This window comes from Gobius niger, assembly GCF_951799975.1.
Source record: "Gobius niger genome assembly, contig: SCAFFOLD_46, whole genome shotgun sequence".
In the NCBI taxonomy this organism is placed as follows: Eukaryota; Metazoa; Chordata; class Actinopteri; order Gobiiformes; family Gobiidae; genus Gobius; species Gobius niger.
Genome location: NW_027639282.1, coordinates 185,103 through 210,765, shown reverse-complemented (window position 1 = coordinate 210,765; position 25,663 = coordinate 185,103). Strand labels below are relative to the sequence as shown.

Genomic DNA, 25,663 nt, shown 5'->3' with positions numbered 1-25,663 from the left:
CAGCCCCGCCCCGGATTATCCACAGGCAGACAGGAGGCGCTCCTCAGGGCCAGCGAGGACCCCTGGAGGCGCTCCTCAGGGCCAGCGAGGACCCCTGGAGGCCCTCAGAGGAGCTGCACTGACCCCTGGAGGCCCTCAGAGGAGCTGCACTGACCCCTGGAGGCCCTCAGAGGAGCTGCACTGACCCTCAGAGGAGCTGCACTGACCCCTGCAGGCCCTCAGAGGAGCTGCACTGACCCCTGGAGGCCCTCAGAGGAGCTGCACTGACCCCTACAGGCCCTCAGAGGAGCTGCACTGACCCCTGGAGGCCCTCAGAGGAGCTGCACGGACCCTCAGAGGAGCTGCACTGACCCCTGGAGGCCCTCAGAGGAGCTGCACTGACCCTCAGAGGAGCTGCACTGACCCCTGGAGGCCCTCAGAGGAGCTGCACGGACCCCTGGAGGCCCTCAGAGGAGCTGCACGGACCCTCAGAGGAGCTGCACTGACCCCTGGAGGCCCTCAGAGGAGCTGCACGGACCCTCAGAGGAGCTGCACTGACCCTCAGAGGAGCTGCACGGACCCTCAGAGGAGCTGCACTGACCCTCAGAGGAGCTGCACTGACCCTCAGAGGAGCTGCACTGACCCTCAGAGGAGCTGCACTGACCCTCAGAGGAGCTGCACTGACCCCTGGAGGCCCTCAATAAACATCAATAAACATCAATAAACATCAATAAACATCAATAAACATCAATAAACATTAATAAACATTAATCAACACAAACCACATTTTAATAATTTATTAAATTACATTTTTCACAAAAGCAGCTTCATTTGTTTCAGCATCAAGTAAAAAAGTCCCTCAGACGAGTCTCCGGGAAAAGTGTCCGAAACACGTCAGGAACACGCGTGTCCCACGGTGTCCCACGTCCGTCCCACAGGGGGCAGTGTGTGGTTTCATGGTGAGTCTGACTTCTGTCCTTCAGGAGAAACGTTGGGCAGAAGCTGCTGATCAAAGGTTCCTCTGACAGACGTTCTAACCAGTGTAGACGAGTTTCCTCAGAAGGAACATGACCTTCAGAGAGTGGGAGTAACTGCAGACGCTGCGCTCGGCCTGTAGGGGGCGGGAGGCTCCGTGTTCAGTTTGGTCCAAAACGCCCACAGCGAGGTCCTGGGGCGGGGTCTCTGTCCAGGGGGCGGGGTCTCTGTCCAGGGGGCGGGGTCTCTGTCCTGGGGGCGGGGTCTCTGTCCTGGGGGCAGGGTCTCTGTCCTGGGGCGGGGTCTCTGTCCTGGGGGCGGGGTCTCTGTCCAGGGGCGGGGTCTCTGTCCAGGGGGCGGGGTCTCTGTCCTGGGGGCGGGGTCTCTGTCCAGGGGCGGGGTCTCTGTCCTGGGGGCGGGGTCTCTGTCCTGGGGGCGGGGTCTCTGTCCTGGGGGCGGGGTCTCTGTCCTGGGGGCGGGGTCTCTGTCCAGGGGCGGGGTCTCTGTCCTGGGGCGGGGTCTCTGTCCTGGGGCGGGGTCTCTGTCCTGGGGCGGGGTCTCTGTCCTGGGGCGGGGTCTCTGTCCAGGGGCGGGGTCTCTGTCCAGGGGCGGGGTCTCTGTCCTGGGGCGGGGTCTCTGTCCTGGGGTCAGTGTTGGTCAGGGGCGGGGTCAGTGTTGGTCAGGGGCGGGGTCAGGGGCGGGGTCAGTGTTGGTCAGGGGCGGGGTCAGGACGGCGGCAGAGGCACACAGCCCACGCCCACGCCGCCCTGGTGGCAGCTCATGGGAGCGCAGAAGCTCCAGGTCCGGCTCAGAGGACAGAACGTCTCTGTGGAGCTGAGGTTGGACTGACCGTCGTACCCGCCCACCGCGAAGAGGCGCCGCCCACAGGCCACGAGGGAGACCTGCAACACAGACACGTTAATGAAGAGCGCCCCCTCAGGCCACGAGGGAGACCTGCAACACAGACACGTCAGACATGTCCTGCTGTAAAGAAAACCTCTGCATCACTGGCTGCTATGGGCATAAAAGGAGAGAGACTCATGATGTGGACCCCCTCCTCCCCTGACCTCAACCCTATTGAGAACCTTTGGAGCCTCAACAAAACATCTCTGAGGGTGGGAGGCAGTTTTCATCCAAACAGCAGCTCTGGGAGGTTATTTTAACATCCTGCAAAGAAATCCAAGCAGAAACTGTCCAAAAACTCACAAGTTTAATGGATTTAAGGATTGTGAAGCTGCTCAAAGAAGCTCCTATGGTAAAATATAACTTGGCCTGTTGAGATGTTTTTGATTGAAATATCTTCTGATTTCAGTAAGTATGACCTCCTAATGCTACAAATACAACAAATGACCATTTTCAGTGAATTACAAGCTTTAAAATGTATTGAAACGATGAGTTGCAGAATAATTTGGAACAGTGGATTTTGAGGTTTTTACTATATTTATTTTTGAAATAAATACTGTTTTCACTGGGAGGTTTTTCCACCACATTTAAATGATCCTCGACCAGTTAAAGACTTGAACATGATGCTGACTCTCATTTGAATTTAGGAAATCAGAGAAAAATGTCATTTGCATAATAATTTGGAACGCAGTGTCACATTTTTCTCTGTATAATGTATGAATTAAGAGCAGAGTTCCAAAAATCCTCAAACTAAGACCATCGGGAAAAAACTTAAAAAGCAAACTAACATAAAGGCAGGAGCAATACCGTAAATTTAGATTGAGGGAGACAAAAGGGGGCGGGGCGGTCGGCGAGGGCCGCTAATCGCCGCTTGCGGCTATATTTTAATTTAGTTTTAGTCTCTTGACGAAAATGTAAGTCGATTTTAGTCTAGTTTTAGTCGAGTAAATGTCAGACTAATTGAGTGGACTTTGCATTGATAATATTGATTCTAATCATGTTTAATGTTGTTCCTCTGCTTCATGTTTCTGCTCCACATGAACAAAGCTCAGAGCTGATCCTTTAAACATGATCTGAGGCTCTTTCAGACGCTCAATACAAGTTTGGGTGATTTTAGTCTCTCCTTTTCAGTTTTATTTAGTCTGATTTTAGTCGACTCAAATATCTGGACATTTTAGTCATAGTTTTAGTCTCATGAGAAACTTTTCATTTAGTTTTAGTCCAATTTTAGTCACAAAAATCTCACTTTGACTAAAATTAAGACTAAATATTGTAGTCGACGACATTAACCCTGCAGAGTTGATGATAATGAAGTTTCCAGGCTCGACATGACTCACCCGGCTGCGGCGCGTGTGCATGGCCACCAGGAGGCTCCACTGTCCGCTGTGGGAGCTGTAAACCTCGGCGCTGCTGAGGAAGGCGGAGCCGTCGTATCCTCCCGCCACGAACAGCTCCCCCCCGAGCGCCGCGGCGCCGTGACGACAGCGCTTATTCATCATGGAGCAAAACCCGGACCATCGAGAGCTGTGGCGGCTGTAGCACTCCACCTGGACGAGCGAGAGTTTCACAGCGTTAATGACCTGGACGAGCGAGAGTTTCACAGCGTTAATGACCTGGACGAGCGAGAGTTTCACAGCGTTAATGACCTGGACGAGCGAGAGTTTCACAGCGTTAATGACCTGGACGAGCGAGAGTTTCACAGCGTTAATGACCTGGACGAGCGAGAGTTTCACAGCGTTAATGACCTGGACGAGCGAGAGTTTCACATGTCACACTAACGTTAGCTTCCTGCTATAGAGCTGTGGCGGCTGTAGCACTCCACCTGGACGAGCGAGAGCTTCACAGCGTTAATGACCCGGACGAGCGAGAGTTTCACAAGTCATGCTAACGTTAGCTTCCTGCTATAGAGCTGTGGGAGACGGTCGCGCTAACGTTAGCTTCCTGCTATAGAGCTGTGGGAGACGGTCATGCTAACGTTAGCTTCCTGCTATAGAGCTGTGGGAGACGGTCACGCTAACGTTAGCTTCCTGCTATAGAGCTGTGGGAGACGGTCGCGCTAACGTTAGCTTCCTGCTATAGAGCTGTGGGAGACGGTCGCGCTAACGTTAGCTTCCTGCTATAGAGCTGTGGAGACGGTCACGCTAACGTTAGCTTCCTGCTATAGAGGGAGACGGTCATGCTAACGTTAGCTTACTGCTATAGAGCTGTGGGAGACGGTCACGCTAACGTTAGCTTACTGCTATAGAGCTGTGGGAGACGGTCGCGCTAACGTTAGCTTCCTGCTATAGAGCTGTGGAGACGGTCACGCTAACGTTAGCTTCCTGCTATAGAGGGAGACGGTCATGCTAACGTTAGCTTACTGCTGTAGAGCTGTGGGAGACGGTCATGCTAACGTTAGCTTACTGCTATAGAGCTGTGGAGACGGTCACGCTAACGTTACCTTACTGCTATAGAGCTGTGGGAGATGGTCACGCTAACGTTAGCTTACTGCTATAGAGCTGTGGGAGACGGTCACGCTAACGTTAGCTTCCTGCTATAGAGCTGTGGGAGACGGTCACGCTAACGTTAGCTTCCTGCTATAGAGCTGTGGGAGACGGTGACGCTAACGTTAGCTTCCTGCTATAGAGCTGTGGGAGACGGTCACGCTAACGTTACCTTACTGCTATAGAGCTGTGGGAGACGGTCACGCTAACGTTAGCTTCCTGCTATAGAGCTGTGGGAGACGGTGACGCTAACGTTAGCTTACTGCTATAGAGGGAGACGGTCATGCTAACGTTAGCTTCCTGCTATAGAGCTGTGGGAGACGGTCACGCTAACGTTAGCTTCCTGCTATAGAGGGAGATGATCACGCTAACGTTAGCTTCCTGCTATAGAGCTGTGGGAGACGGTCACGCTAACGTTAGCTTCCTGCTATAGAGGGAGACGGTCATGCTAACGTTAGCTTCCTGCTATAGAGCTGTGGAGACGGTCACGCTAACGTTAGCTTCCTGCTATAGAGCTGTGGGAGACGGTCACGCTAATGTTAGCTTACTGCTATAGAGCTGTGAGAGACGGTCACGCTAACGTTAGCTTACTGCTATAGAGCTGTGGAGACGGTCACGCTAACGTTAGCTTACTGCTATAGAGCTGTGGGAGACGGTCACGCTAATGTTAGCTTACTGCTATAGAGCTGTGAGAGACGGTCACGCTAACGTTAGCTTACTGCTATAGAGCTGTGGGAGACGGTCACGCTAACGTTACCTTACTGCTATAGAGCTGTGGGAGACGGTCACGCTAACGTTAGCTTCCTGCTCTAGAGCTGTGGGAGACGGTGACGCTAACGTTAGCTTACTGCTATAGAGGGAGACGGTCATGCTAACGTTAGCTTCCTGCTATAGAGCTGTGGGAGACGGTCACGCTAACGTTAGCTTCCTGCTATAGAGGGAGATGATCACGCTAACGTTAGCTTCCTGCTATAGAGCTGTGGGAGACGGTCACGCTAACGTTAGCTTCCTGCTATAGAGGGAGACGGTCATGCTAACGTTAGCTTCCTGCTATAGAGCTGTGGAGACGGTCACGCTAACGTTAGCTTCCTGCTATAGAGCTGTGGGAGACGGTCACGCTAATGTTAGCTTCCTGCTATAGAGCTGTGGGAGACGGTCATGCTAACGTTAGCTTCCTGCTATAGAGCTGTGGGAGACGGTCACGCTAATGTTAGCTTACTGCTATAGAGCTGTGGAGACGGTCACGCTAACGTTAGCTTACTGCTATAGAGCTGTGAGAGACGGTCACGCTAACGTTAGCTTACTGCTATAGAGCTGTGGAGACGGTCACGCTAACGTTAGCTTCCTGCTATAGAGCTGTGGGAGACGGTCACGCTAACGTTAGCTTACTGCTATAGAGCTGTGGAGACGGTCACGCTAACGTTAGCTTCCTGCTATAGAGCTGTGGGAGACGGTCGCGCTAACGTTAGCTTCCTGCTATAGAGCTGTGGAGACGGTCACGCTAACGTTAGCTTCCTGCTATAGAGGGAGACGGTCATGCTAACGTTAGCTTACTGCTATAGAGCTGTGGGAGACGGTCACGCTAACGTTAGCTTACTGCTATAGAGCTGTGGGAGACGGTCGCGCTAACGTTAGCTTCCTGCTATAGAGCTGTGGAGACGGTCACGCTAACGTTAGCTTCCTGCTATAGAGGGAGACGGTCATGCTAACGTTAGCTTACTGCTATAGAGCTGTGGAGACGGTCACGCTAACGTTACCTTACTGCTATAGAGCTGTGGGAGATGGTCACGCTAACGTTAGCTTACTGCTATAGAGCTGTGGGAGACGGTCACGCTAACGTTAGCTTCCTGCTATAGAGCTGTGGGAGACGGTCACGCTAACGTTAGCTTCCTGCTATAGAGCTGTGGGAGACGGTGACGCTAACGTTAGCTTACTGCTATAGAGGGAGACGGTCATGCTAACGTTAGCTTCCTGCTATAGAGCTGTGGGAGACGGTCACGCTAACGTTAGCTTCCTGCTATAGAGGGAGATGATCACGCTAACGTTAGCTTCCTGCTATAGAGCTGTGGGAGACGGTCACGCTAACGTTAGCTTCCTGCTATAGAGGGAGACGGTCATGCTAACGTTAGCTTCCTGCTATAGAGCTGTGGAGACGGTCACGCTAACGCTAGCTTCCTGCTATAGAGCTGTGGGAGACGGTCACGCTAATGTTAGCTTCCTGCTATAGAGCTGTGGGAGACGGTCATGCTAACGTTAGCTTCCTGCTATAGAGCTGTGGGAGACGGTCACGCTAATGTTAGCTTACTGCTATAGAGCTGTGGAGACGGTCACGCTAACGTTAGCTTACTGCTATAGAGCTGTGGAGACGGTCACGCTAACGTTAGCTTCCTGCTATAGAGCTGTGGGAGACGGTCACGCTAACGTTAGCTTACTGCTATAGAGCTGTGGAGACGGTCACGCTAACGTTAGCTTCCTGCTATAGAGCTGTGGGAGACGGTCACACTAACGTTACCTTACTGCTATAGAGCTGTGGGAGACGGTCACGCTAACGTTAGCTTACTGCTATAGAGCTGTGGGAGACGGTAACGCTAACGTTAGCTTCCTGCTATAGAGCTGTGGGAGACGGTCACGCTAACGTTACCTTACTGCTATAGAGCTGTGGGAGACGGTCACACTAACGTTACCTTACTGCTATAGAGCTGTGGGAGACGGTCACGCTAACGTTAGCTTACTGCTATAGAGCTGTGGGAGACGGTCACGCTAACGTTAGCTTACTGCTATAGAGCTGTGGGAGACGGTCACGCTAACATTACCTTACTGCTATAGAGCTGTGGGAGACGGTCACGCTAACGTTACCTTACTGCTATAGAGCTGTGGGAGACGGTCACGCTAACGTTAGCTTACTGCTATAGAGCTGTTGAGACGGTCACGCTAACGTTAACTTCCTGCTATAGAGGGAGACGGTCACGCTAACGTTACCTTACTGCTATAGAGCTGTGGGAGACGGTCACGCTAACGTTAGCTTACTGCTATAGAGCTGTGGGAGACGGTCACACTAACGTTAGCTTCCTGCTATAGAGCTGAGGGAGACGGTCACACTAACGTTAGCTTCCTGCTATAGAGCTGTGGGAGACGGTCACGCTAACGTTAGCTTCCTGCTATAGAGCTGTGGGAGACGGTCACACTAACGTTAGCTTCCTGCTATAGAGCTGTGGGAGACGGTCACGCTAACGTTAGCTTCCTGCTATAGAGCTGTGGGAGACGGTCACACTAACGTTAGCTTCCTGCTATAGAGCTGTGGGAGACGGTCACACTAACGTTAGCTTCCTGCTATAGAGCTGTGGGAGACGGTCACGCTAACGTTAGCTTCCTGCTATAGAGCTGTGGGAGACGGTCACACTAACGTTAGCTTCCTGCTATAGAGCTGTGGGAGACGGTCACGCTAACGTTAGCTTCCTGCTATAGAGGGAGACGGTCACGCTAACGTTAGCTTCCTGCTATAGAGCTGTGGGAGACGGTCACGCTAACGTTAGCTTCCTGCTATAGAGCTGTGGGAGACGGTCACACTAACGTTAGCTTCCTGCTATAGAGGGAGACGGTCACACTAACGTTAGCTTCCTGCTATAGAGGGAGACGGTCACGCTAACGTTAGCTTACTGCTATAGAGCTGTGGGAGACGGTCACGCTAACGTTAGCTTCCTGCTATAGAGCTGTGGGAGACGGTCATGCTAACGTTAGCTTACTGCTATAGAGCTGTGGGAGACGGTCATGCTAACGTTAGCTTACTGCTATAGAGCTGTGGAGACGGTCACGCTAACGTTAGCTTCCTGCTATAGAGGGAGACGGTCATGCTAACGTTAGCTTACTGCTATAGAGCTGTGGGAGACGGTCACGCTAACGTTAGCTTACTGCTATAGAGCTGTGGGAGACGGTCATGCTAACGTTAGCTTACTGCTATAGAGCTGTGGAGACGGTCACGCTAACGTTAGCTTACTGCTATAGAGGGAGACGGTCATGCTAACGTTAGCTTACTGCTATAGAGCTGTGGGAGACGGTCACGCTAACGTTAGCTTCCTGCTATAGAGGGAGACGGTCACGCTAACGTTAGCTTCCTGCTATAGAGGGAGACGGTCACGCTAACGTTAGCTTCCTGCTATAGAGCTGTGGGAGACGGTCACACTAACGTTAGCTTCCTGCTATAGAGCTGTGGGAGACGGTCACGCTAACGTTAGCTTCCTGCTATAGAGCTGTGGGAGACGGTCACACTAACGTTAGCTTCCTGCTATAGAGGGAGACGGTCACACTAACGTTAGCTTCCTGCTATAGAGGGAGACGGTCACGCTAACGTTAGCTTACTGCTATAGAGCTGTGGGAGACGGTCACGCTAACGTTAGCTTCCTGCTATAGAGCTGTGGGAGACGGTCATGCTAACGTTAGCTTCCTGCTATAGAGCTGTGGGAGACGGTCACGCTAACGTTAGCTTACTGCTATAGAGCTGTGGAGACGGTCACGCTAACGTTAGCTTCCTGCTATAGAGCTGTGGGAGACGGTCACACTAACGTTAGCTTACTGCTATAGAGGGAGACGGTCATGCTAACGTTAGCTTACTGCTATAGAGCTGTGGGAGACGGTCACGCTAACGTTAGCTTACTGCTATAGAGGTAGACGGTCATGCTAACGTTAGCTTACTGCTATAGAGGGAGACGGTCATGCTAACGTTAGCTTACTGCTATAGAGCTGTGGGAGAAGGTCACACTAACGTTAGCTTACTGCTATAGAGGGAGACGGTCATGCTAACGTTAGCTTACTGCTATAGAGCTGTGGGAGACGGTCACGCTAACGTTAGCTTACTGCTATAGAGGGAGACGGTCATGCTAACGTTAGCTTACTGCTATAGAGCTGTGGGAGACGGTCACGCTAATGTTAGCTTACTGCTATAGAGGGAGACGGTCATGCTAACGTTAGCTTCCTGCTATAGAGCTGTGGGAGACGGTCACGCTAACGTTAGCTTACTGCTATAGAGCTGTGGAGACGGTCACGCTAACGTTAGCTTCCTGCTATAGAGCTGTGGGAGACGGTCATGCTAACGTTAGCTTACTGCTATAGAGCTGTGGGAGACGGTCACGCTAACGTTAGCTTACTGCTATAGGGCTGTGGGAGACGGTCATGCTAACGTTAGCTTACTGCTATAGAGCTGTGGGAGACGGTCACACTAACGTTAGCTTCCTGCTATAGAGCTGTGGGAGACGGTCATGCTAACGTTAGCTTACTGCTATAGAGCTGTGGGAGACGCTAACGTTAGCTTACTGCTATAGAGCTGTGGGAGACGGTCATGCTAACGTTAGCTTACTGCTATAGAGCTGTGGGAGACGCTAACGTTAGCTTACTGCTATAGAGCTGTGGGAGACGGTCATGCTAACGTTAGCTTACTGCTATAGAGCTGTGGGAGACGCTAACGTTAGCTTACTGCTATAGAGCTGTGGGAGACGGTCATGCTAACGTGAGACTGACCGTGTTGAAGATCTGCAGACAGTCGTGACCTCCTGACACCACGATCCGTCCATCGAACACCGTGACTCCGGCCGCACTGCGACTCACGCTCATGTCCTCCACGCAGCTCCACCTGAGGAGCATGAGGAGAACATCAGACTGAGGAGCATGAGGAGAACATCAGACTGAGGAGCATGAGGAGAACATCAGACTGAGGAGCATGAGGAGAACATCAGACTGAGGAGCATGAGGAGAACATCAGACTGAGGAGCATCAGGAGAACATCAGACTGAGGAGCATGAGGAGAACATCAGGCTGAGGAGCATGAGGAGAACATCAGACTGAGGAGCATCAGGAGAACATCAGGCTGAGGAGCATGAGGAGAACATCAGACTGAGGAGCATCAGGAGAACATCAGACTGAGGAGCATGAGGAGAACATCAGACTGAGGAGCATGAGGAGAACATCAGACTGAGGAGCATGAGGAGAACATCAGACTGAGGAGCATGAGGAGAACATCAGACTGAGGAGCATCAGGAGAACATCAGACTGAGGAGCATGAGGAGAACATCAGACTGAGGAGCATGAGGAGAACATCAGGCTGAGGAGCATGAGGAGAACATCAGACTGAGGAGCATGAGGAGAACATCAGACTGAGGAGCATGAGGAGAACATCAGACTGAGGAGCATCAGTCGGTCTCTGAGTCTCACCTGTCGGTCTCCGGGGAGTAACATTCCACAGAGTTGAGGGAGGACTTCCCGTCGTAGCCTCCGCAGACGTAAATGTGTCCGTCCAGAACCACCGTCCCCATCGCACTGAAACACACACGGCTTATTTAGACGACGACAACAACGACAACGACAACAACAACAACAACACAACACCACACACAAACAAACAAACATAAAAACAAACTGATACAATGACCTAATAATGAACGACCGGGACAGTTCTCTTCCTGATGGGCGGAGCTTGAAGCAGCTGGAGCTCTGATCTCTCCAGGCAACACTTTCCCTTCAAGGCCAGACAGACTGTGACTATATGACAGTTTCCTGTGTTTCTGGTGTTTTTATGCCACTATTTATGTGTATTTTAATAGTGGCCCTTTTGTACAGCACTTTCTTCATGCCCTGGCCCCGCCCTCTCCCCTGGCCCCGCCACTCTCCCCTGGCCCCGCCCCTCTCCCCTGGCCCCGCCCCTCTCCCCTGGCCCCGCCCTCGCACCTCCTCTGCCGGTTCATGGAGGACACCCTGGTCCACGTCTCCTGGCCCTGCCCCTCTCCCCTGGTCCCGCCCTCTCCCCTGGCCCCGCCCTCTCCCCTGGCCCCGCCCTGTCCCCTGGCCCCGCCCTCTCCCCTGGTCCCGCCCTCTCCCCTGGTCCCGCCCTCTCCCCTGGCCTCTCCTCTGGCCCCGCCCTGGTACCTCCTCTGCCGGTTCATGGCGGACACCCTGGCCCCGCCCCTCTCCCCTGGCCCCGCCCCTCTCCCCTGGCCCCGCCCCTCTCCCCTGGTCCCGCCCTCTCCCCCGGCCCCGCCCCTCTCCCCTGGCCCCGCCCCTGGCCCCGCCCTCGTACCTCCTCTGCCGGTTCATGGAGGACACCCTGGTCCCGCCCCTCTCCCCTGGCCTCTCCCCTGGCCCCGCCCCCCTCTCCCCTGGCCCCGCCCTCGTACCTCCTCTGCCGGTTCATGGAGGACACCCTGGCCCCGCCCCTCTCCCCTGGCCTCTCCCTTGGCCCCGCCCCTCTCCCCTGGCCCCGCCCCTCTCCCCTGGCCCCGCCCCTGGCCCCGCCCTCTCACCTCCTCTGCCGGTTCATGGAGGACACCCTGGTCCCGCCCCTCTCCCCTGGCCCCGCCCTCATACCTCCTCTGCCGGTTCATGGAGGACACCCTGGTCCCGCCCTCTCCCATGGCCCCGCCCCTCTCCCCTGGCCCCGCCCTCTCCCCTGGCCCCACCCTGGTACCTCCTCTGCCGGTTCATGGAGGACACCCTGGCCCCGCCCCTCTCCCCTGGCCCCGCCCCTCTCCCCTGGCCCCGCCCCTCTCCCCTGGCCCCGCCCTCTCACCTCCTCTGCCGGTTCATGGAGGACACCCTGGTCCACGTCTCCTGGCCCCGCCCCTCTCCCCTGGCCCCGCCCCTGGCCCCGCCCTCGTACCTCCTCTGCCGGTTCATGGAGGACACCCTGGCCCCGCCCCCCTCTCCCCTGGCCCCTCCCCTGGTACCTCCTCTGCCGGTTCATGGAGGACACCCTGGCCCCGCCCCTCTCCCCTGGCCCCGCCCCTCTCCCCTGGCCCCGCCCCTCTCACCTCCTCTGCCGGTTCATGGAGGACACCCTGGCCCCGCCCCCCTCTCCCCTGGCCCCTCCCCTGGTACCTCCTCTGCCGGTTCATGGAGGACACCCTGGTCCCGCCCTCTCCTCTGGCCTCTCCCCTGGCCCCGCCCCTCTCCCCTGGCCCCGCCCCTGGCCCCGCCCTCTCACCTCCTCTGCCGGTTCATGGAGGACACCCTGGCCCCGCCCCTCTCCCCTGGCCCCGCCCCTGGCCCCGCCCTCTCACCTCCTCTGCCGGTTCATGGAGGACACCCTGGCCCCGCCCCTGGCCCCGCCCCTGGCCCCTCCCCTGGTACCTCCTCTGCCGGTTCATGGAGGACACCCTGGCCCCGCCCCTGGCCCCTCCCCTGGTACCTCCTCTGCCGGTTCATGGAGGACACCCTGGTCCCGCCCTCTCCTCTGGCCTCTCCCCTGGCCCCGCCCCTCTCCCCTGGCCCCGCCCCTGGCCCCGCCCTCTCACCTCCTCTGCCGGTTCATGGAGGACACCCTGGCCCCGCCCCTCTCCCCTGGCCCCGCCCCTGGCCCCGCCCTCTCACCTCCTCTGCCGGTTCATGGAGGACACCCTGGCCCCGCCCCTGGCCCCGCCCCTGGCCCCTCCCCTGGTACCTCCTCTGCCGGTTCATGGAGGACACCCTGGCCCCGCCCCTGGCCCCTCCCCTGGTACCTCCTCTGCCGGTTCATGGAGGACACCCTGGCCCCGCCCCTGGCCCCGCCCCTGGCCCCGCCCCTCTCCCCTGGCCCCGCCCCTGGCCCCGCCCTCTCACCTCCTCTGCCGGTTCATGGAGGACACCCTGGTCCACGTCTCCGTGTCCGGGTTGTAGACCTCCACGGTGCTGAGCCGTGATTGGCCGTCGTATCCTCCGATGGCGTACAGCAGCCCGTTGACCACGGCCACGCCCACTCTGCTGCGGGCCGTCCTCATTGGCTGCACCGGCTCCCACGCGTCGCCCGCCGGGTCGAACACCTCCACCAGGTTCAGGGAGTCGCCCGTGCCGCTGAGCCCGCCCACCGCGTACAGCAGACCAGTCAGGGACGAGCACACCCGGGGGCGGAGCTTAAAGGCAGGCAGAGGGCGGAGCTCCGGCATCAGGTGGAAATCCTTCGCTTCGTCCACGAGGTCCCTGTGAAAGAGGTCGACTGGACTGTTTATGTTTCCTCTATGAAATTCATTCTAACCCCTTAACTCCCGCCTGAACCCAGCACATTTTCTCCAGTTTGGCTTTACCCCAATCCAAAAGCTTCTGGAAAAAAGCTGAGATGAAAACAATGATGGAAATGGGGCAAAAAAGTGACGAAAAATGGATGAAAAAGTGGCAAAAATGTGACAAAAAAGTGACAAAAAACTGACAAAAATGACAAAAAAAGACAAAAAAAACTGACAAAAAAAGACAAAAAAATTTGACCAAAAAGTGACAAAAAAGTGACAAAAATGACAAAAAAAGACAAAAAAAATTGACCAAAAAAGTGACAAAAATGTGACAAAAAATGTGACAAAAACCAACAAAAACATGAGAAAAAAAACCAACAACAAAAAAGAGACAGAAACAAAGCATCAAAGCAATGAAAGGAGCAACAAAAAAGTGATAAAACACAATGACAAAGCCACAAAAGTAATGAAAAAACAACAAAATCATCACAAAAAGTTGCAATCACTCTTGTAGGTCTTAGCTTTCAAATGAGCAACGAGGAAACGGAACTCTGTAAAGCATGAGAAAATGTTCTTTCATTGAAGTGTCGTATCTGCTGCCTGGACCACATGGTTAAAGTCAGATTCCTGGTGAACGTTTTGAAGACCTCGCCTCACGTTCTGACACACTCGTCCTAAAGACTCGTCCTGAACCTTTTGTCTCCGAGGCCCAAATGAAAAAGTGCCTGTGAGTCTCAGGCCAAACACGGCGATGTCAAGCATGAAAAACACATATAACTGCAAATAATACTAGTTACTTTATTTTATTTACTTTTAATGTTTTCGATAGCCTGCATTTCCATTTGTTTCTATCTATGCAAATAACCTGCTGTATTAAGTCGAGACACTTCAGGTGAAAGTATTGTTGGTGGTGGAAGTGGAGATTTGTATCTGTTTTCCTCCCTTTACATCTTAGTTTTCATGTCAGATATAAAAATGATGATGTTTATTTGATGATGTTTTGTCTGCGAGGTGGGGGCGACCCGGAAGTAGCTGCTGCGCTGTCATTTTTTGTCAATTTTTTGTCAATTTTTTGTCATTTTTTGTCATTTTTTTTGTCATTTTTTGTCATTTTTTTGTCTTTTTTTTTTTACATTTTTGTCTTTTTTTTTTTTTTACATTTTTGTCACATTTTTGTCACTTTTTTGTCATTTTTTTGTCTTTTTTTTGTCACATTTTTGTCACATTTTTGTCTTTTTTTTTTTTTTACTTTTTTGTCACTTTTTTGTCTTTTTTTTTGTCATTTTTTGTCAATTTTTTGTCAATTTTTTGTCACATTTTTGTCTTTTTTTTGTTTTACTTTTTTGTCACATTTTTGTCATTTTTTTGTCGGCGTAGAAAGGCCGTCTTTCCCGCGGGTTTTCATTCATAAATATTGACAGATTTGACATCCACGTGTCCTGCTAAGGGGCCCCGTGATGACGCTTTCACCCAAATATGGTGTTTTTCCTCCTACGAGACGCTGGAGCGGAAAAGTGGAAGAACGGGCCGAGCATGCGCACTCGCTACAAAACTTCAGGGCTGGTTTTCTCTGAATGAGAGAAGCCGCACTCGGGCAGAGCCTGAGCCCTTATAGAAGCTCCCACAGACTCCACACTTTACAGGCTGAGACACAACAACATTCTGAAGGTTTTTTGTCATTTTTTTGTCACATTTTTGTAATTTTTTTGTAATTTTTTATAATTTTTTTTGTCACATTTTTGTCATTTTTTCGTCGAATTTGTCATTTTTTTTGTCATGTTTTGTCATTTTTTGTCATTTTTTTGTCATTTTTTGTCATTTTTTTGTCAATTTTTTTGTAATTTTTTTGTCAAATTTTTTGTCATTTTTTTAGTCAAATTTTTTGTCATTTTTTTAGTCAAATTTTTGTCATTTTTTGGGTCATTTTTTGTCTTTTTTTTGTCATTTTTTGTCATTTTTTTGTCATTTTTTTGTCATTTTTTTTGTCACATTTTTATAATTTTTTCGTCGAATTTTTGTCGTTTTTTTGTCAAATTTTGTCATTTTTTTGTCAAATTTTTTGTCATTTTTTGTTATTTTTTGACATTTTTTTGTCATTTTTTTAGTCAATTTTTTGTCAAATTTTTGTCATTTTTTGGTTCGTTTTTTGGTCATTTTTTGTCATTTTTTTGTCATTTTTTGTCAATTTTTTTGGTAATTTTTTTGTAATTTTTTTTGTCACATTTTTGTAATTTTTTCGTCGAATTTTTGTCATTTTTTTGTCATTTTTCTGTCCATTTTTTTTGTCATTTTTTGTTATTTTTTGTCATTTTTTGTCATTTTTTGTCATTTTTTTGTCAAATTTTTTGTCATTTTTTTAGTCAAATTTTTGTCACATTTTTGTCATTTTTTGTCATTTTTTTGTCATTTTTTGGGTCATTTTTTGTCATTTTTTAGTCATTTTTTTGTCTTTTTTTTTTTACATTTTTGTCTTTTTTTTTTTTTTACATTTTTGTCACATTTTTGTCACTTTTTTGTCATTTTTTTGTCTTTTTTTTGTCACATTTTTGTCACATTTTTGTCTTTTTTTTTTTTTTACTTTTTTGTCACTTTTTTGTCTTTTTTTTTGTCATTTTTTGTCAATTTTTTGTCAATTTTTTGTCACATTTTTGTCTTTTTTTTGTTTTACTTTTTTGTCACATTTTTGTCATTTTTTTGTCGGCGTAGAAAGGCCGTCTTTCCCGCGGGTTTTCATTCATAAATATTGACAGATTTGACATCCACGTGTCCTGCTAAGGGGCCCCGTGATGACGCTTTCACCCAAATATGGTGTTTTTCCTCCTACGAGACGCTGGAGCGGAAAAGTGGAAGAACGGGCCGAGCATGCGCACTCGCTACAAAACTTCAGGGCTGGTTTTCTCTGAATGAGAGAAGCCGCACTCGGGCAGAGCCTGAGCCCTTATAGAAGCTCCCACAGACTCCAAACTTTACAGGCTGAGACACAACAACATTCTGAAGCTTTTTTGTCATTTTTTTGTCACATTTTTTGTCATATTTTTTGTAATTTTTTTTGTCACATTTTTGTCATTTTTTCGTCGAATTTTGTCATTTTTTGTCATTATTTTGTCATTTTTTGTCATTTTTTTGTCGTTTTTTTGTCATTTTTTGTCATTTTTTTGTCGTTTTTTTGTATTTTTTTGTCATTTTTTGTCATTTTTTGTCATTTTTTACAGGCTGAGACACAACAACATTCTGAAGGTTTTTTGTCATTTTTTTGTCATATTTTTTGTCATATTTTGTCACATTTTTGTCATTTTTTTGTCACATTTTTTGTCGTTTTTTTGTCATTTTTTGTCATTTTTTGTCATTTTTTTGTCATTTTTTTGTCCTTTTTTGTCAATTTTTTGTCGTTTTTTTGTCATTTTTTGTCATTTTTTGTCATTTTTTGTCATTTTTTTGTCATTTTTTTGTCATTTTTTTGTCATTTTTTACACTCTGAGACCTAACAAGGTTTTGAAGGTTTTTTCAGAGGGATTTTTTAATATCTAATTCCTAGCCTGATTTATTCAGCTTTGAAACCAAAAAAACAGGCGGAATTTGAGTTTTTACAGATTTTTTCACTGATGATTAGTTTATTGAAAAACTAAACAAAATATCCAAAATCCCCTCTGAGAAAATCTTAGTCACTAATATGTCAATAAAATAAAACCATAACATTTAATCTGGATCAATTCATTATGTTGATTTTGGCCATTTTAATGCTCAAAATGCCTTATTTTTTTGTGAAAACATAAAATGACAGAAAAAGTGCGACACATTTGTTCCTCATATTTATATCTGTGATGTTCAGCAAAAGCTTCACATTGACGTCTCTACATTTATGTTTTCCCCCTGTTCACCTGCAGAGTCTCGCCTTAAAGTCAGATTCCTGGTGAACGTTTTGAAGACCTCGCCTCACGTTCTTACACACAAGAAAACAGCCGCCCTGAAGGCTCGACAACTGTGTTTTTGAGGAGCAGAGAACAGCGAACAGAACTGCCCTTTGGGATGAATAAAGCGTTACCTCTGATACCCCCTCTGATACCCCCTCTGATACCCCCTCTCGTACCCCCTGTACCCCCCCTGTACCCCCCCGTACCCCCCCTGTCCCCCCCCGTACCTGCACTTGTGGCAGCAGCGCAGCAGCTGGTCCTGCTGCACTCGGTCTGAGAGGAACTGTGGTCGACAGAGCGGGAGGCGGATCTGCTCCAGCAGCTCCGGGAGGACGTCCTGACGAGACGGGTCGTGGTGAACCCAGGACAGGACGGCCTCGAACACCTAAAACATGTACAATATATAACACACAGTCACGAGAGGCTGTGGTCTCAGTGGTTTAGAGTCTGTGGTCTCAGTGGTTTAGGGTCTGTGGTTCTCAACCTTTCGGAGCTGCGACCCCCACCCGGGTCAGACCATGGGAAAAACAGGGACTTTAACCCCTTAACTCCCGCCTGAACTGAGCACAGTTTCTCCAGTTTGGCTTTACCCCAATCCAAAAGCTTCTGGGAAAAAGCTGAGACGAAAACAATGATGGAAATGTGACAAAAAATGACAAAAAAAATGACAAAAAAATTGACAAAAAAATGACCAAAAAAATGACAAAAAATTGACAAAAAAATGACAAAAAATTGACAAAAAAATGACAAAAAAATGACCAAAAAAATGACAAAAAATTGACAAAAAAATGACAAAAAAATGACCAAAAAAATGACAAAAAAATGACAAAAAATGACAAAAAATGGACAAAAAAATGACAAAAAAGTGACAAAAAATGGACAAAAAAATGACAAAAAATGACAAAAAATGGACAAAAAAATGACAAAAAAATGACTAAAAATGACAAAAAAATGACACAAAAAATGACAAAAAATGGACAAAAAAATGACAAAAAATGACAAAAAATGGACAAAAAAATGACAAAAAATGACAAAAAATGGACAAAAAAATGACAAAAAATGACAAAAAATGACACAAAAAATGGACAAAAAAATGACAAAAAATGACAAAAAATGACAAAAAAATGACAAAAAAAATGACAAAAAAAATGACAAAAAATGACAAAAAATGACAAAAAAATGACCAAAAAAAATGACAAAAAAATGACAAAAAATGACAAAAAAATGACAAAAAATGACAAAAAAATGACTAAAAAATGACTAAAAATGACAAAGAAATGACACAAAAATTACAAACAATTGACAAAAAATGATGAAAAAGTTACAAAAATGAGTTGAATACATGACAAAAAAATGATGGAAAAAAAATCTGTTGACGTGAGGAAAAAGATCGTCTCGGTTCAGGCGGGAGTTCAGAGGTTTTAACCTTTACAACTCTTAAAAAACAAAGAAAAAACAACGGCTGAAACAAAAATGAATTAAATTTAGAACAAATAACGGCCCCCTGGTAAAACAGCATGTGCTACGACACCATGATAATAATGTTAAAATATATATTTTATCTACATGCTCTGGCGACGCCCCTAGTGGGTCCCGACCCCCAGGTTTAGAGTCTCAGTGGTTTAGAACCTCAGTGGTTTAAGGTCTCAGTGGTTTAGAGCCTCAGTGGTCGGTGGTCGCGGTGGTTTAAGGTCTCAGTGGTTCAGGGCCTCAGTGGTCAGTGGTCCCGGAGCACTGTGGTCCCGGTGGTACCTGCTCCTCCGCCCGCACGTTGAGCTCGTCGCAGCCCGTCAGCTCCAGCAGCTCCTCCAGGCTCAGGCCCAGGAACTCCTCGGACTCCGACGCCTCCACGAAGTTCTGGTGGAGGAAGCTGTTGGCGGCCTCGTACAGCGCGGTGCACATCATGGTCTCTGCGAAGGAGCGCACGCCCAGCACGTTCTTCGGGTGGAGGCTGAGGAGCAACGAGAAGGTCAGGCCGAGGAGGCGCTGGCGGAGGAGGAGGAGGAGGAGGAGGACTCACCGCTGCTGGAGGAAGGAGCAGCAGGCCTCCTTCACGTTCTGCAGCTGGAGGAAACTGGCCCCGATCAGGAGGCTCTGGACGCTCTGCTGGTCGATGGAGATGTGGCCGCTGTACGCAAAGTTTATCAGGGACTCCAGAGCACTGCGGAGAGCCAGGAGGAGAACGTGAGGAGAACATGGAGGAGAACATGAGGAGGAGAGGAGAACCAGGAGGAGAACGTGAGGAGAGGAGGAGAACGTGAGGAGAAGAGGAGGAGAACATGAGGAGGAGAACGTGAGGAGAAGAGGAGAGCAAGAGGAGGAAGATCAGGTGGAAAGACGGACAAACAAACAAAACGTGGAATGAATCTGAGAAGATTTTGAAAAAATGGGGGGAAAAAAGAGAAATTAATGAATAAAAAAATTAACAAAAAAAACTAAATGTGGAAACTTTGAGAAAAAATGTCCATAAAAAAAAATTAAATAAAAATGGAAAAACATAAAATTGTCAAAGGAACAGGCCGGCGTTTTTCCATACTGAGATATGTTCTTACCTGAGCTGTGACGAGTTCTTTAGGACCTGTCTGATCTTCAGTCACGTAAACACAGCGCAGACGGCGTTAGCATTTAGCCTCTCCCTCTCTCCTCTATAGCTCCAAAACAGGTCAAGATAGAAGCTACCAAGCTCTTCCACGTTTTCCCTATTTAAATATGGTTACGTGAAGTGTTCCACTACAAAGTATAATTACACACAATTAAACTATGTGGATTTTCTAAGCGGATAAAAGGGGGAACTATAATGTAAGGCGTAATAATACCAGGAGTAGTTTGAAATTTCGGTGAAGATCAGACAGGTCCTAAAGAACTCGTCACAGCTCAGGTAAGAACATATCTCAGTGTGGAAAAACACTGCCCTGTAACTTTAATTAAAAAAAACACTTAGTTCCTTAGTGTGGGCGGGGCAGCAGATGTAGGTGGGGCAGATGTGGGCGGGGCAGATGTGGGCGGGGCAGCAGATGTGGGCGGGGCAGCAGATGTGGGCGGGGCAGCAGGTACCTGGGGTCCATGCCCTGCAGGAGGATCTGGTCCTGTTTACTCTCCGCCATGTCCGACGTGAACATGGCGTGGAAATACGGGATGGAGGCGGCGAGGACGATCCGGTGAGCGCTGAACTTATGCTCCCCGACCTGAGGGGGAGACAACGGGGGGGGGGGAGAGGGGGGAGAGCAGGGGGGAGGAGGATAAACATTAAATAACAAAGTAAAAAAGGTCCAGGGGCCTCATTTATAAAGCTCTCGTACAGACGAAAGAGGCCGAACCCTCCGTACGAACTGTTCTGTGTTTATAGAAATCAAAGTGAGCCTGAAACACGACCACACGAGGTCTGGACCCGTCGTACACAGACACGAGCAGCGAGGGGGGGTCAGGCTGAGGAGCACATTTTCACAGCTCAATCCTTTATTTTCTATAGAAATGATTAAGATCAACTGTGGCTCTAAACTGGAAACTGCCGAACAGAGGCTCCAGGCCTGGACCAGCGCCTGGCAGCACAAATGAAGCAGCTGCTGAGGGATGGGAATCACCCTGAATGTTTAACCGAAGGGCGCACAATCCTGATCCTGAAGGATCCCTCAAAGGGTACAGTCCCATCCAACTATCGGCCAATAACCTGCCTCTCTCATGTCCGGCACCAGAGCGGCTCAGATAAGTAAGCACATGGATCAATACATGAGCACAGCTCAGAAGGGAATCGGTAAAGATACCAGAGGTGCCAAACACCAGCTCCTGGTCGACAGAACAGTCGCTCGAGACTGCAGAACCCGACACACTAACCTGAGCACTGCCTGGATTGATTACAAGAAAGCCTACGACTCAATGCCACAGACTTGGATCATTGAATGCCTGGAGCTACAACATCAACAGGACTCTAAGAGCCTTCATTGCAAACTCCATGAGGTTGTGGAAAACCACCCTTGAAGCCAACGGCCACAAGGAGACGCCCCGTCCCCACTGCTGTTCTGCATAGGTCTGAACCCCCTCAGCCAAATAATCAACAAGACTGGCTATGGATACGACTCAGGAACGGGGCCACCATCAGTCACCTCCTCTACATGGATGACATCAAGCTGTAGCTAAGCATGAGCGAGACATCGACTCACTGATCCATACCACCCGGATATACAGTGCAGACATTGGGATGTCATTCGGACTAGAGAAGTGTGGTCGGATGGTGACTCAGAGAGGGAAGGTCGTCCACACAGAAGGTCTCACTCCCAGAAGGAACAATAGCAGACATTGAGGACAGTTACAAGTACCTCGGAATCCCACAAGCAAATGGCAACCTCGAACCTCGGCCAAATACCTCCAACGAGTAAGGCAGGTCCTAAGAAGCAGCTCAATGGCAAGAACAAGTCCCTCCGCCCTGCCAGTAATCAGATGCCCTGCAGGAATAATAATCTGCCAAAGGATGAGATACAGACCACAGATGTTAAGACGCGAAAGCTCCTAACCATGCACGGAGGGTTCACCCCAAATCCAGCACCCTGAGACTGTACGCTCGCCGTAAGGAAGGAGGGTCCACCCCAAATCCAGCACCCTGAGACTGTACGCTCGCCGTAAGGAAGGAGGGTCCACCCCAAATCCAGCACTCTGAGACTGTACGCTCGCCGTAAGGAAGGAGGGTCCACCCCAAATCCAGCACCCTGAGACTGTACGCTCGCCCTAAGGAAGGAGGGTTCACCCCAAATCCAGCACTCTGAGACTGTACGCTCGCCGTAAGGAAGGAGGGTCCACCCCAAATCCAGCACTCTGAGACTGTACGCTCGCCGTAAGGAAGGAGGGTTCACCCCAAATCCAGCACTGAGACTGTACGCTCGCCGTAAGGAAGGAGGGTTCACCCCAAATCCAGCACTCTGAGACTGTACGCTCGCCGTAAGGAAGGAGGGTTCACCCCAAATCCAGCACCCTGAGACTGTACGCTCGCCGTAAGGAAGGAGGGTTCACCCCAAATCCAGCACCCTGAGACTGTACGCTCGCCGTAAGGAAGGAGGGTTCACCCCAAATCCAGCACCCTGAGACTGTACGCTCGCCGTAAGGAAGGAGGGTCCACCCCAAATCCAGCACTCTGAGACTGTACGCTCGCCGTAAGGAAGGAGGGTCCACCCCAAATCCAGCACCCTGAGACTGTACGCTCGCCGTAAGGAAGGAGGGTCCACCCCAAATCCAGCACCCTGAGACTGTACGCTCGCCGTAAGGAAGGAGGGTCCACCCCAAATCCAGCACCCTGAGGCTGTAAACTCGCCGTAAGGAAGGAGGGTCCACCCCAAATCCAGCACCCTGAGGCTGTACGCTCGCCGTAAGGAAGGAGGGTCCACCCCAAATCCAGCACCCTGAGACTGTACGCTCGCCGTAAGGAAGGAGGGTTCACCCCAAATCCAGCACCCTGAGACTGTACGCTCGCCGTAAGGAAGGAGGGTCCACCCCAAATCCAGCACCCTGAGACTGTACGCTCGCCGTAAGGAAGGAGGGTTCACCCCAAATCCAGCACCCTGAGACTGTACGCTCGCCGTAAGGAAGGAGGGTCCACCCCAAATCCAGCACCCTGAGACTGTACGCTCGCCGTAAGGAAGGAGGCCGAGGACTAGTGAGTGTGAGAGCCACTATCCAGGATGAAACATCCAAGATCCATAAGTACATCAAGGACAAGGCTCCGACAGATGACGTGCTCAGTGAATGTCTCAGACAATGGGGAACAGAAGATGAGGTGCTGGAGGTCCCGTCATGGGAGGTGTAAGAACATAACTGCAGGTGTAAGAACATAACTGCAGGTGTAAGAACATAACTGCAGGTGTAAGAACATAACTGCAGGTGTGAGAACATAACTGCAGGTGTAAGAACATAACTGCAGGTGTAAGAACATAACTGCAGGTGTAAGAACATAACTGCAGGTGTAAGAACATAACTGCAGGTGTAAGAACATAACTGCAGGTGTAAGAACATAACTGCAGGTGTAAGAACATAACTGCAGGTGTAAGAACATAACTGCAGGTGTAAGATGCTGCAGGTAAAGCTTACATGGAGCTCCATAACCAAGTGGCTGGTATAGTGTACAGGAACATCTGTGCAGAGTCTGGGCTGGAAACCCCAAGGTCAAAGTGGGAAACACCTCCAAAGGTGGTGGAGAACGACCGAGCCAAGATCCTGTGGGACGTCCAGATCCAGACGGACAGAAGGTGATGAACCAACCGGACATGGTGGTGGTGACAAAGAGCAGAGGAAACATCACCACGACTTCAACATCAGGACAAAGGAACAGGAGAAACTAGAGAAACACCAGGGGCTCAGAGAAGAGCTGGAGAAAACCTGGAGGTGAAGCATCAGTGGAGCCACTCGGGGCAGTGACCCCCAAACTGGAGGAGCAGCTCCAGCAGATCCCAGGAAACACATCAGACATCTCAGTCCAGAAAAGCGGAGATATATGTATATATTTATATATATATATATATATACATATATATACATATATGTATATATATGTATATATATGTATATATATTCCTGTTCAGAGTCAGAGGCTGTGGGTTTGTGAAAGAAAAGGAGCTGTTCCTGATGGATGAACGAGAGTCAGCTGATCATGATAATCCATTTAATCTGATCAGGACCTGCTCCGTCTGCACTTTACCCAGACCAGGACTAAACCAGGTCTAAACCAGGACTAAACCAGGTCTAAACCAGGACTAAACCAGGTCTAAACCAGGACTAAACCAGGTCTAAACCAGGACTAAACCAGGACTAAACCAGGACTAAACCAGGACTAAACCAGGACTAAACCAGGTCTAAACCAGGTCTAAACCAGGACTAAACCAGGACTAAACCAGGACTAAACCAGGACTAAACCAGGACTAAACCAGGACTAAACCAGGACTAAACCAGGACTAAACCAGGACTAAACCAGGTCTAAACCAGGACTAAACCAGGTCTAAACCAGGACTAAACCAGGACTAAACCAGGACTAAACCAGGACTAAACCAGGACTAAACCAGGACTAAACCAGGACTAAACCAGGTCTGATCCTGATGGGTGTATTGATCCAGGTCTATTTCTTGCGATGCCGGTTCTTTAACACTTCGACACCGAGACATGTTTGTGGTTTAGAACCAGGAAGCAGAACCAGGAAACAGAACCAGGAAACAGAACCAGGAAACAGAACCAGGAAACAGAACCAGGAAACAGAACCAGGAAGCAGAACCAGGAAGCAGAACCAGGAAACAGAACCAGGAAACAGAACCAGGAAGCAGAACAATAACAGACTCTGCGTCTGCGCGAGGGGGTCCTCAAACTACGGCCCGGATGATTTAACTGCCCCCCCCACTCATTCCAGCCACTAGGGGGCATCTGAATAAATAAACATAATCCCACAGGTGTCCAGCAGAGGGCGCTGACATAAGAGATCAGAATATAAACACATTACAGCCACGTGGTAAATGAAGCTTCACCACAGAGTGAGGAGAGAATCATGACCACAGTTTGAGAAGCTTGTGAACAGGTTTGTAAAGCACAAGTGTAAGAAGTTATTACTTTGGTCACATGACAGAATGATGTTTTATTAGAAAATATAAACTATAATGTGGCCCCCGACCCGGCCCCCCCTCACAGTCAGGAACCATAATGTGGCCCCCAGAGAGAGAAGTCTGAGGACCCTGATCTACAACAAGGAGCTCACTGGAGTTCGGCTCAGTCCATGTGGGGATTTTGATTTTATTTAGATTTTTTCCCACATTTACCGTAAAGTAGCATAAAACTAAACCACCGCCTAAACTGATCGATATTATTATTATTATTATATTTATTATTATTATTATGATGATTATTGCCCCAGACTCGCGGGCAGGGTCTGAGGGCTCAGCAGGTGCCCGCGAGGTCACAGGTCAGCCGCGTTAGCATTAGCTCCGGGGTTAGCCGTTAGCTTTAGCATTAGCCGCGGCTCGGTACCGGCGCCGGTGCTCGCGCGCGGGCTCGTGTCTCACCTTGAGCGTGACGTCACAGAGTTTGCCCTGACGTCGGATCTCCTCCATGACGCCGTAGCCGCGCGAGGGCAGCTCGTGCGCAGAGAAATGCACCAGGTCCTCGAGCTCCGACTCCGAACCGTCTCCCATCACTTCCGCTCTACTTCCGCATGCACTTCCGCCTCTGAGACGACACTTCCGGTGCGTCACAGCGGCAAGAGGAGGTTTCAGAATAAGAGTCTGATCAATATGTTAAAATATGTTAAAATACTGACCCCAAACTGAACCTTTTGTACAAGTTAATGTTTTATAAAACTTAATATTGACTGTGATTCTTGTTCAAATATGAACATGCTAGGTTTGGTTTTCATGAAAATAAATAAATAAATAAATAAATAATGTCAATTCTCATCTCTGTGTCTTAAAAGCCATGAGCTCATGTTTTC

The 25,663-nt window shown here is 49.4% G+C and overlaps 1 protein-coding gene across 1 annotated transcript; it reads right to left on the bottom strand.

Annotated features, from left to right (window-relative positions):
- Positions 1-1,647: 1,647 nt before the first annotated feature.
- klhl18 (kelch-like family member 18) lies at positions 1,648-25,388 on the bottom strand. The gene is made up of 10 exons (XM_079583089.1): positions 25,239-25,388; positions 20,269-20,399; positions 19,235-19,375; positions 18,967-19,165; positions 17,442-17,599; positions 12,921-13,277; positions 10,542-10,646; positions 9,852-9,963; positions 3,195-3,404; positions 1,648-1,856 (listed from the first exon to the last, which is right to left on the bottom strand). The coding sequence occupies exons 1-10, from the start codon at positions 25,365-25,367 to the stop codon at positions 1,680-1,682; spliced, it is 1,719 nt and encodes a 572-aa protein (XP_079439215.1). The 5' UTR covers positions 25,368-25,388; the 3' UTR covers positions 1,648-1,679.
- Between the last annotated feature and the right edge of the window lie 275 nt (positions 25,389-25,663).

Bases quoted from the DNA above. Each gene is read 5' to 3' on its own strand.
- klhl18 (XM_079583089.1), bottom strand. From the start codon at position 25,367: ATGGGAGACGGTTCGGAGTCGGAGCTCGAGGACCTGGTGCATTTCTCT. The intron at 17,600-18,966 runs GTACCACCGGGA...TACATGTTTTAG, and splicing joins ACGTGCGGGCGGAGGAGCAG to GTGTTCGAGGCCGTCCTGTC. The intron at 9,964-10,541 runs GTGAGACTCAGA...CATGCTCCTCAG, and splicing joins TACTCCCCGGAGACCGACAG to GTGGAGCTGCGTGGAGGACA.